The sequence below is a fragment of the Ovis canadensis genome, chromosome 17 (genome assembly GCF_042477335.2).
Source record: "Ovis canadensis isolate MfBH-ARS-UI-01 breed Bighorn chromosome 17, ARS-UI_OviCan_v2, whole genome shotgun sequence".
Lineage (NCBI taxonomy): Eukaryota > Metazoa > Chordata > Mammalia > Artiodactyla > Bovidae > Ovis > Ovis canadensis.
The window spans coordinates 39,394,540-39,407,039 of record NC_091261.1 but is presented as its reverse complement, the minus strand read 5'-3'; the positions used below and the strand labels follow the sequence as shown (position 1 = coordinate 39,407,039).

General features: G+C 39.3%; 1 protein-coding gene across 6 annotated transcripts in view; it reads right to left on the bottom strand.

Moving 5' to 3' along the window:
- SCLT1 (sodium channel and clathrin linker 1) overlaps positions 1 to 12,500 on the bottom strand; it is a 252,549-nt gene that overhangs the window by 68,069 nt on the left and 171,980 nt on the right. For all 6 annotated transcript variants that reach the window (XM_069557539.1, XM_069557538.1, XM_069557537.1 and 3 more), the window contains one exon: positions 10,523 to 10,719. In XM_069557539.1, coding sequence (XP_069413640.1) covers positions 10,523 to 10,719 — 197 coding nt within the window. The remainder of the gene's footprint in view (positions 1 to 10,522; positions 10,720 to 12,500) is intronic.

The window sequence follows — 12,500 nt, the reverse complement described above, 5'->3', positions numbered from 1 at the left end:
TCTGAAAGAGATGGGAATACCAGACTGCTTGACCTGCCTCTTGAGAAATCTGTATGCAGGTCAGGAAGCAACAGTTAGAACTGGACATGGAACAACAGACTGGTTCCAAATAGGAAAAGAAGTATGCCAAGGCTGTATATTGTCATGCTGCTTATTTAACTTCTATGCAGAATACATCATGAGAAATGCTGCACTGGAAGAAACACAAGCTGGAATCAAGACTGCTGGGAGAAATATCAATAACCTCAGATATGCAGATGACACCACCCTTATGGCAGAAAATGAAGAGGAACTAAAAAGCCTCTTGATGAAAGTGAAAGAGGAGAGTGAAAATGTTGGCTTAAAGCCTAACATTCAGAAAACGAAGATCATGGCATCTGGTCCCATCACTTCATGGGAGATAGATGGGGAAACAGTGGAAACAGTGTCAGAGTTTATTTTTTGGGGGTCCAAAATCCCTGCAGATGGTGACGGCAGCCACAAAATTAAAAGACGCTTATTCCTTGGAAGAAAAGTTATGACCAACCTAGATAGCATATTCAAAAGCAGAGACATTACTTTGCCGACTAAGGTCCGTCTAGTCAAGGCCATGGTTTTTCCTGTGGTCCTGTATGGATGTGAGAGTTGGACTGTGAAGAAGGCTGAGCGCCGAAGAATTGATGCTTTTGAACTGTGGTGTTGGAGAAGACTCGAGAGTCCCTTGGACTGCAAGGAGACCCAACCAGTCCATTCTGAAGGAGATCAGCCCTGGGATTTCTTTGGAAGGAATGATGCTAAAGCTGAAGCTCCAGTACTTTGGCTACCTCATGAGAAGAGTTGACTCATTGGAAAAGACTCTGATGCTGGGAGGGATTGGGGGCAGGAGGAGAAGGGGACAACCGAGGATGAGATGGCTGGATGGCGTCACGGACTCGATGGACGTGAGTCTGAGTGAATTCCAGGAGTTGGTGATGGACAGGGAGGCCTGGCGTGCTGCAATTCATGGGGTCGCAAAGAGTTGGACACGACTGAGCAACTGAACTGATACCTTTTATTTCTTTTTCTGGACATAGTGCACTGATTAGGACTTCTGGTACAAATACTAACAGAAGTGGTAATAGTGGTCTTGGTCATCTTTCCAGTCTTCAAAGAAAAGCTATTAAGATTCATGTTTTGCTATTCAGAATAATGTTTGATTTATAAGAGATACCTTTATAAAATTACTAAATTCTGTTTCTAGTTTGCTAAGAGGCATGTTAAAAATCAAAAATGATAAATATTAAATTTTCTCAAATACTTTTTCTATCTCTATTGAGATAACATTATGATTTTTCTCTTTTTCTAAGTAATGTGGTAAATTACATCAATTTGTTTTCTAATGCTTTAATAATTTTGTATTCCTTGGATAAAGTCAAACTGGTAATAATTTTTTGTTAGTTATTTAACGCAAATAGATGCTTTTTATAATTCATGTAATGTTTTTAGCCATGAGAGGACAGGTCCAAATTTCCTAGGTCACCAATAAATGGAAGTAAAAATTTCCCTTTGTTTCAAACTAATTCTAAATACATTTTCATTACAGCATTCCACCAAAACTTTTCTTATTTTTATTATTAAGAATAAAAGCACCACAGGGTACCAAACTGAATGGTTCATTCTCAGTTCTATCTTATTCAACCAGTCACTAGCATTTTATAAAACACTATGGTTGGTGGTGGGGGCAGGGGGATTGCCCAAGCTGGCAGAGTAAGAAGACTCCAAGCTCACCTCCTCTCAAAAGTAACAACTATCTGCAGAACAGTCATCAATGAAAAAGCGCAAAACCTCCCAGAAAAGATATACAACTAAAGACACAGTGAAGGGGCCACAATGAGATGGGTAGGAGGGACGGACTCCTGATATAATCAAGTGCTATACTCTCTGGTGGGCAACCCACAAACTGGAGTATAATTATACGCAGAGTGAGAGTTCTGAGCCCCATGTTGGGTTCCCCAGCCTGGAGGTTCTGTACTGTGAATGCAAACCCCTGGAGATCTGGCTTTGAAGGCAAGTGGGGCTTAATTTCAGGAGCCCTATACGACTGAGGGAAATAGACTTCACTCTTAAAGGGCACACACAAAATCCTATGTGCACCAGGACCCAGGGCAAAAGCAGTAATTTGAAGCCTGCGCCAGACTTCCCTTGTCGGAGAGTCTCTGGGAGAAGTGGGGATGCCTGTGACTCTTCCTGTGGACATAGACACTGGTGGTAGCCATACTCAGGAGCTATCTATTGCACAGCTGATGCTTGTAGCTGCCATCTTGAAATCTTCCCTCTGGCTCCTTAGTGTCAGGACTTGACACCACCCAACAGCCTGTAGGCACCAGAATTGGGACACAGACCACTCATCAGCAGACAGGCTGCTTTAAAGACATCCTAAGACCTCAGTTCAGTTCAGTCGCTCAGTCATGTCTGACTCTTTGTGACCCCATGAATTGCAGCACAACAGGCCTCCCTGTCCATCACCAACTCCCTTCCTCTAAATATGGCCCTGCTCAAAGGACCAAGATTCTGCTCCACCCACCACTGAGCAGGCAATAGCCCTGCCATCCAGGAAGCCTGTACAAGCCTCCAGACCAGCCTCACCCACCAGAAGGTAGATACCAGAGGCAAGAAAACCATGATCTAGCAGCCTGCATATCCAGTCCACTAACAGTAGGCCAACACAAGCTTTGGAACACAGCAATCCCCCATAACCAACTGTGTCAAGAACCTGCCCCCGCTCATCAGCAATCTGACATCAGCTCTGGGATGCCTGGGCCCTGCAGCCAGATTCCAGGAAGTGGCTTTGCTTGCCACTAGTATGGCATTAACCCCAGGACCTAGAATCACCAAGCAGAGGGCAGGCAACAGCTCAGAGTCTTATAAATGCTGACTCTGCCCACCAGAGAGCCAGCACTAGCCCTGAGGCCCCTGAGGGTTCCACAACGAGCTGCTTCAGAACTGGGTCTAACTAGTACACAGGAGCATCCATACAAGGTAGGGCCTGGCAACCAATCAGGCTACAGGACAACAAGTCCACTAGACTGCCACATAGTCAGCCCACCACAACAGAAGGACCCATGCAGCCCTCTTGGGGGAATCCCTAGAAGCTATAGTTTGAGTGATGAGAGGGGAGTGTACTGGTGGGACGCATAGGATGTTTTCTACAGAAGGCCACTTCTCCAAAGTTGAGAAGAGTGACTAACCTACCACATACATAAAGATACAAATAGCAACTTAGGCAAAATGAGGAGGCAAAGGAATATACTCCAGATGAAGGAAGAGATAAAATCCTAGATGAAGAAATAAGTAAAGTGTAGACAGACAATATACCAAGAAAAGGTTCAGAGTAATGACTGTCAAGATGATCAAAGAACTTGGGAAAAGAATGTATACAGAGAGTAAGAAGTTAGCAGTTCCTGTTATAAAGAGAAAACATAAAAGACCAACTAAACAGAGATGAAGACTACAAATGAAATGAAAAATGCACTAGAAGGAAACAACAGGAGACTAAATGATACAGAGGGATGCATCAGTGAGCTGAAGACAGAGCAAGGGAAATCACTGTCACTGTACAGATAAAAAAAAAAGAATAAAATGAAATAAGGATAGTGTAAGAGACCTCTGGGACAATGTCAAGCATACTAGCATTAGCATTTCAGAGAGAAAGGGTCAGAGAAAATATCTGAAGTCATAATAACTCATAACTTTCTAAGCCTGGGAAAAGAAACAGTCCAGGAAGTGCCGAGAGTTCCAAAGAGGAACCACACTAAGACGCATGATAGTTAAAATGACAAAAATTAAAGATAAAGAGAGAATATTAAAAGCAGCAAGGGAAAAGCAACAAATACCAGACAAGGAATGCCCATAAGATTATCAGCTTATTTTTCAGCAGAAACTCTGCAGGCCAGAAAGGAGTGGCACCATATATGTAAAATGATGAAAAGAAAAAAACAAAAACCCTACAACCAAGAATCTTCTACCCAGGATGGTTCTCCTTCAGATCTGACAGAGAAATCAAAAGTTCTATAGACAAACAAAAGATTAACTTGAGCACCAGCAAAACAGCTTTCCAACAAATGTTAAATGAACTTTTCTAGGAGAAAAAGAAAGGCCACAACTAAAAACAAGAAAATTATTGAATGGAAAAGCTCACTAGTAAAGGCAAACATACAGTAAAGGGAGGATATCATCCCCACAAAAAGCTAGTAGGGAGGTTAAAAGATCAAAGCAGTAAGCAGTTAAGGGATACACAAAGCAATCAGATGTGAAATATGAAACAAAAAATAATCATGGAGGGAAAAGAGTGCAAATGCAGGTATTTAAAATGCATTTGAAATTAGAGATCAGCAATGTAAAACAATGTTAAGATCATGGCTTCCGGTCCCATCAGTTCAGTTCAGTTCAGTTGCTCAGTCGTGTCCAACTCTTTGCAACCCCATGAATTGCAGCACGCCAGGCCTCCCTGTCCATCACCATCTCCCGGAGTTCACTCAGACTCACATCCATCGAGTCCGTGATGCCATCCAGCCATCTCATCCTCTGTTGTCCCCTTCTCCTCCTGCCCCCAATCTCTCCCAGCATCAGAGTCTTTTCCAATGAGTCAATTCTTCTCATGAGGTGGCCAAAGTACTGGAGCTTCAGCTTTAGCGTCATTCCTTCCAAAGAAATTCCAGGGTTGATCTCCTTCAGAATGGACTGGTTGGATCTGCTTGCAGTCCAAGGGACTGTCTAGAGTCTTCTCCAACACCACAGTTCAAAAGCATCAATTCTTCAGTGCTCAGCCTTCTTCACAGTCCAACTCTCACATCCATACATGATGACAGGAAAAACTATAGCCTTGACTAGACGGACCTTAGTGGGCAAAGTAATGTCTCTGCTTTTGAATATATTATCTAGATTGGTCATAACTTTTCTTCCAAGGAGTAAGCGTCTTTCAATTTCATGGCTACAATCACCATCTGCAGTGATCCTGGAGCCCAAAAAAATAAAGTCTGACACTGTTTCCACTGTTGCCCCATCTATTTACCATGAAGTGATGGGACCAGATGCCACGATCTTCGTTTTCTGAATGTTGAGCTTTAAGCCAACGTTTTCACTCTCCTCTTTCACTTTCATCAAGAGGCTTTTTAGCTCCTCTTCACTTTCTGCCATAAGGGTGGTGTCATCTGCATATCTGAGGTTATTGATATTTCTCCCAGCAATCTTGATTCCAGCTTGTGTTTCTTCCAATCCAGCGTTTCTCATGATGTACTCTGCGTAGAAGTTAAATAAGCAGGGTGACAATATACTGCCTTGATGTACTCCTTTTCCTATTTGGAACCAGTTTGTTGTTCTATGTCCAGTTCTAACTGTTGCTTCCTGACCTGCATACAGATTTCTCAAGAGGCAGGTTAGGTGGTCTGGTATTCTCATCTCTCTCAGAATTTTCCACAGTTTCTTGTGATCCACACAGTCAAAGGCTTTGGCATAGTCAGTAAAGCAGAAATAGATGTTTTTCTGGAACTCTCTTGCTTTTTCCATGATCCAGCGGATGTTGGCAATTTGATCTCTGGTTCCTCTGCCTTTTCGAAAACCAGCTTGAACATCAGGGAGGTCCCATCACTTCATGGCAAATAGATGGGAAACAGGGGAAACAGTGAGAGACTATTTGTTTGGGGGGCTCCAAAATCACTGCGGATGGTGACTGTAGCCATAAAATTAAAAGATGCTTTCTCCTTGGAAGGAAAGTTATGACCAACCTAGACAGCATATATTAAAAAGCAGAGACATTACTTTGCCAACAATGGTCAGTCTAGTCAAGGCTATGGTTTTTCCAGCAGTCATGTAGAGATGTGAGAGTTGGACTATAAAGAAAGCTGAGCACTGAAGAATTGATGCTTTTGAACTGTGGTGTGGGAGAAGACTCTTGAGAGTCCCTTGGACTGTAAGGAGGTCCAACCGGTCCATCCTAAAGGAGATCAGTTCCGGGTGTTCATGGGAAGGACTGATGCTGAAGCTGAAACTCCAATACTTTGGCCACTTGATGCAAAGAAATGACTCATTTGAAAAGACCCTGATGTTGGGAAAGATTGAAGGCGGGAGGAGAAGGGGATGACAGAGGATGAGCTGGTTGGATGGCATCACTGACTCAATGGACATGAGTTTGAGTAAACTCTGGGAGTTGGTGATGTGCAGGGAGGCCTGGCGTGAGCCAGTTCATGGGGTCGCAAAGAGTCAGACACGACTGAGAAACTGAACTGAACTGAATGTAAAAAAACAATTAAAACTGCTTTGTATCTAAAGCAATATGATTTAGAAAAACCTTGTGGTAACCACAAAACAAAAATCTATAACAGACATACACACACAAAAAAGAAAAAGGAATCCAAACACTAAAGATAGTCATAAGTCACAAAGAAGAGAACAAAAGGTGGCAAAAATCTACAAAAACAAGCCCCAAACAACTAACAAAATGGCAGTAAGTACATCTCAATAATTATCTTAATTTTGAATTGTCTAAATGTTCCAGTCAAAGGACACAGACTGGCTGGTTGTATACAAAAACAAGACCCATACATATGCTGCCTACAGGAGACTCACTTCAGATCTAGAGACACAGACAAAGCTAAAGTGAGGAAATGGAAACAGGTATTCCATACAAATGGCAATCAAGAGAAAGACTGGGTAGCAATACTTAGATAAAATAGACTGTAGACTTAAGACTGCTGGAAGAGACAAAGGAGGACAACACATTAATCAAGGGATAAATTTAAGGAAAAGATATAAGAAATGTAAATATATATGCACCCCATATATGAGCACCTAAATATATAAGGTGAATATTAATGAACATAATAGGAGAAACTGACAGGAAATAATAATAGTCAGGGACTTTAACATTCCACTTATCAATGGACAGATCATCCAGACATACAGTCAGTAAGGAAATTCTTGCCTTAAATGACACATTAGATCAAATGAACTTAATTTATATACACAGAGAGTATTCCACCTGAAAGCAGCAAAATACACATTCTTTTCAAGTGCAAATGGAACATTCTCCAGGATAGATAACATGCTAGGCCAGAAAATAGGCCTTGATAAATTTAAGAAAACTGAGATCATATCAAGCATCTTTTACAATCACAAATCTATGAGATTAGAAATCAACTACATGAAAAAACTATAAAACCACAAACGTGGAGGCCAAACTATAGCTACAAAATCATCAGTAGAGCACTGACTAAAACAGAGAGGAAATTTAAAAAATATGTAGAGACAAATAAAAACGAAAACACAACAATTCAGAACTTATGGGACACAGTAAAACCAGGTCTAAGAAGGAAGTTTAAAGTGATACCTGCTTATCTGACGTTTTCCCAAAAAGGACACACAGATGGCCAATAGGCATATTAAAAGATGTCCAACATCACCGTCATCAGGGAAATGCAAATCAAAACCACAATAAGGTATCACTACACACCTGTCAGAATGGCTAACATCAAAAAGAACACAAATAACAAGTGCTGGCAAAAGTGTGGTGAAAATGGAATGCTAGTACACTGTTGGTGAGAATGTCAACTGATGCACTCACTGTCGAAAACAGTATGGAGGGGGAGAAAAAAACAGTATGGAAGTTTCCCCAAAAATAAAAATAGAAGTACCAATTCCACCCTTGGGTATTCACCTGAAAGGAAAAAAAACAACCCACTAATGTAAAAAGATACATGCACTCCAAAGTTCACAGCAGCAATATTTACAATTGCCAAAAAATGGAAGCAACTTAAGTGTCCATCAATAGATGAATGGATAAAGAAGACATGAAATATATACACAATAGAACACTACTAGGCCAAGAAAAGAAACTAGTGAATATAACAAAAAGAAACAAGCTTGTAGCTACAGAAAACAAACTATGGTTACTGGTGGGGAGAGAGAAGTGGGGAGGGTTAGTATAGGGTAGTGGATTAGGATGTATAAACTACTAGGTATAAAATAAGCAAAAGCATATATCGTGCAACATAGGGAATATACCCAATATTTTACAGTAACTATAAAGTGTTGTGAATCACTATATTGTACACATATAACATATAATATTGTACAGCAACTATACTTCAATAAAAAGAAATAAACTGGCAAAAAAACAAAGCAAACTTTAATGGTTAGGACCATATTGACTATATCCAAGATGACTAAATTTGAAACCAGTATCTTTTACTTTGTTAGCTCTGTGACCTTGAACAAGTTCCTTTATGTCACTCAGACTCAGTTTATCCATCTGTAAAAAGTAGATATTATCTATTTTTATGTCATTCTTTTTGAGGTTTTTTTTTTCTCTCTACAATTCTTTCTCTTGTTTGTGTCAGTATTTTTTCTCAGGCTCAGCTAAATTTTCATTTCTCCAAACTAAATTTTAGAACTTAGTCCTCAGTTGCCAAATTTCCCTATCCAGACTTACTTTCTATACCTTCTAATTCCATGACTTTAAAAATTATGTGTATGTTAATCACTCTTAAATTTATAGCTCTTGTTGCAATATCTTTCCTGAACTCCAAACTTATGTACCTAACAAGTTGATATTCTGACTTAAATATTTTTTGGGTAGCTCATACTTAACATGGCCCAAAGCAAACTTTTAAAAAATGATTTCCAGTCCTTCGAAACTTAATCCAAGTTATCATCATTTTGTAATTGGCTAATCACAGTACTGGTTCATCTCTCTTCTTCTACCTTTGACCCTCTCCAGGCTATTCATCATAGAGCAGTCAAAGTCATCTGTTGAACATTTAAGCCCGATCATACTATTTTGTTAAAAGCCCTTCATAGCTTCCTGCCAGGGTCCAGCCCCGGTGGATCTAGGGAATTCGACGCAGGGACGGCGTCGGCGATTAAAGAGAGATTAATTAGAGATTTAAAGAGAGATTAGGGAAGAACAATGTAGTGAAAAAATAGAGAAGAAAAGAGGCTGCTATTCCTTGGTTTACACGGAAGGCTAATGAAGTCTCAAGAGAAGAGACTTGCCCTGTTCACGTAGGCCACAGGCACCCGCTTGAATAGCAGAGAGTGCCCTGCCTTGGGCTCCCTCTCACGGGGGTCTTAGAAGCCCGGGCAGAAAAGTGAATGCAGAGAGCCTCTGTGTTCCAAGGGATCAGCCTGAAAAAGAGAGGGAGGGAGAGGGAGAAAGAGGGAGAGAGAGTTGACGTGGGGGGAGCCAGATTTCCTAGAAATTGGTCCATCTCTTTATTTTCCAGGAAAGCTTTTATACTTTTAGTTGTACATAGAGATCAATGGATAATACAAAGTCATGCAGGGTCAGCAGCCCTGACCCTTATCGAGACCAGGCTTTCTCTCTGCATATCTTTCCATATACAAAAGGTCTCAGGTGACTTACATTATCTTCTGGCCAAGAGAAGTCTTCTGTTAACACTTTATGGCTCTCTTCCTTAATGAATGTTAATCTCATTTCCCCTAAAGTGTTTTTCTTTAATCTGCATCACCCTTAAAGCACTAAAGTTACATCCCTATAGAACAAAGGTGCAGTGGGTTATAACAAAGAAGGTACTTAACTCAAAGATCTGCGTTGCTACTTGTTTTTTCTATATACCAACTATATCAACAAATAGAAGATATGAAAACTTGGCAGCAAGTTTTGGCTCAACAATGAAACCCTTAATCAGTCCTATTCTAATGATTTTTCCTAGAATTTTTTAAACTTTCTGTGCCTCTCATGGTTGGGAGGCTGTAAACAATCACATGTGCAGTTGCAAAAATCCGGACAGACCTGTCAGGCAAGTTAGAAAGCTATCAGAGGGGTTTGAGCTGAGTCACTCCTTTTACGCCTAGGAGACTTATTAATTAGAGCTCTAAGTTAATTTTCTTTAGAGAAAGGTGATAGGGGATAGCAAACTTTTAAAAAATGATTTCCAGTCCTTCGAAACTTAATCCAAGTTACCATCTCTTCTATAGTCAGAAGAGTATAGTATAGCAAACAGTAAACGGACAGATTTTGGTTTTGGGGTAGATGCTCGGGCAGAGGACCCCTTGAGACCTGACTCGCTTTTGCCTGTCAAGCCTCTTCCTCATGACCTTTGTCATGGGCGGGATTCCTCCTGCTGTGCTGGCTCCCAGCAGCTTCCCATTTCATTCATCATAAAAGTTCACATTGTTCCTGGGCAAATGTCAGCAAACTTTTTCTTAAAGGGCCAGAGAACAAATATTAGGCTTTGCAGGCCAAACAGATTCTGTTGCAACTATGGAACATTACTATGCTATATCTATACATGAATAGTATTAAGATTCTAAACTGCCATGTCCAACAAAAATCATTGTATTTCCTGGGATATGCATAAAATTTATAAAACAAACAATATTAGTTTGATCGATAACTGTCAACATTTTCATAGTAATTTAATATTTGTTGTAAAAAATATAAGGTACAGACTTACATATTTTTAGAAAAAGATTATGGCAAGGACATTAAACTAAAGGTTAAATAATTTTTCTGTAAAATGTACCAAAGAATTAATAGTGGACTTACTTTAGATTATTGATTCTAATTTCTGCACTTTCAGTGAGTTTCTTCGTTTCTTCTTTCCACCTATTGGCTGCTTTCTGTGTAGTAGCTAAGAGATGCCTCAGTTCAACTGTGGAATTTCGATTACTGTCTTCCATCTCTCTTAATTGAACTTCAAACCCATGTTCCTTTATTGAAAATTCATGCTCCATTGTACTGATCTAAGGAATAAAATGAAAATAGTATTTTCTTTTTCTTTTCTGTTATTCTAGAAGACATGGTGATCATTGATAAATACAACCATTTATTTTGTGGTCTGTGGCATAGAAATGTTTGGATGAGAAATCTATATAAAAATTTATTTTACAATGTGTCTCTACCATAGATGAAGACTTATCCTATGTTATAGTATAAATTTAATGAAACCAGAATTAAGATGGAGTACAAAATTTTTAACACTTTCCCCAACCCCTTGAAATGACAGTAGGAAAAAAACATACTACTAATATAAACCTGCTTTCATCATCTATTTTTACTTTTGCTGCCTGGATGGACAATAAATGTTCATGCTCTTAGTAACTGAGAGCTGGGTTTAAATGGAAGCCAATTACATTTTTTAAAACACACAAAAAAATGTTTATTGGTTTATTATAAAGGATACAACTCGAGCAGAGCCAGATGGAAGAGAGATACACAGCAAGGTACAGGATGGTAGGGGGTGTGCAGAGCTTCCAAGCCCTCTCCAAGTATGCCATGCTCCTAGCACCTGATGTGTTCATCAAAAGCTCCTCTGAGAGGCTCCTCAAGCCACTTTTGATTTACATACTAAAGTTCAGAGCTTTGTAAAGTTTAAAAAAGAAATTATATACGAGAATTCCTTTACTACCACAGTTAACGGTATACACAAACAATTCCCCCTCGCCCCCAGAAAAGACTAAAATGCTTTTCAGAAAGTTATATGAAAATGTCTTCAATTACTTCTAGGTTATTTATGTTATTATAGTAAAAAAAAAACCCTTAATGTAGAATGAACATATGAATAAACGTTCTTTGGATACCCTAAAGCTTTCTCAACTTGAGGTTCAGGGAGAGAATTAACCTGAATGCTCTAAAGTACCCAGTGTATGTAATGAACTGTCTGCTTTCATATACATCTAGAATGAAACTACCTATTACCATATTTGAGGCAACTGATAAAATAGTTAAGTGGTTACTAGAACAATTTCTTTGGTATACTCTCAGGTTATCTTTATCTTGCTACACTGAAGAAATATTATAAGGAACACCTATCTTGTGATATTTTAAAGTAATGTGCTTTAAAAATGGTCACAGCTGGAATGGCTTCTAGTAAGTTATTAAATATGACTATTTTCAAACTCAAAAAAGAATGAATAAGAAGCCTCAATATTACTGATTCAAAAAACATCAAAGAAAACTCAGCAACAGCTAAACTCATGGCTCATGGGGGAAAACTACAAACATTTTGTCCTCATTATTTCTGCTCAATGCTGCACAGTTTCTAAATCTCTTAAACTTGCTTTCTCAAATGGTACACAAGTAGAAGACTGACTTTATAAATACTGGCACTGGAAAAACTACCTTGGATTTATTAATTTTGTATCATATTATTACTCCTGGGCAAGCCTCCTGAGGCTCTGTGACTTCTGCTCTATTTAAAACATTTTTAAATTACTGAATTTTACAAATTTTGAACTGAATATCCTTCCTTGCTTCGATCTCTACTTTCTCTGGAGAAGCCACGGTTCTGATATCTTAGGTGGAAGTATTTAATTCTGCCTCTGTCTCTCTCACACACAACATGCATTAAAAACTGATCTATGCATCTACACAGTTTTATCACTCTTCCTGCCTAGTTTAACTCCCCATTTCTATTTGAAAAATCTATCTGCAGCTTGACAAGCCTTATTCTAAGGTCCTTCATGATAACGTGCTCTCTACCTAATTCTATGAGACTGGGTTATACTATTATTCCCTTCTCTTA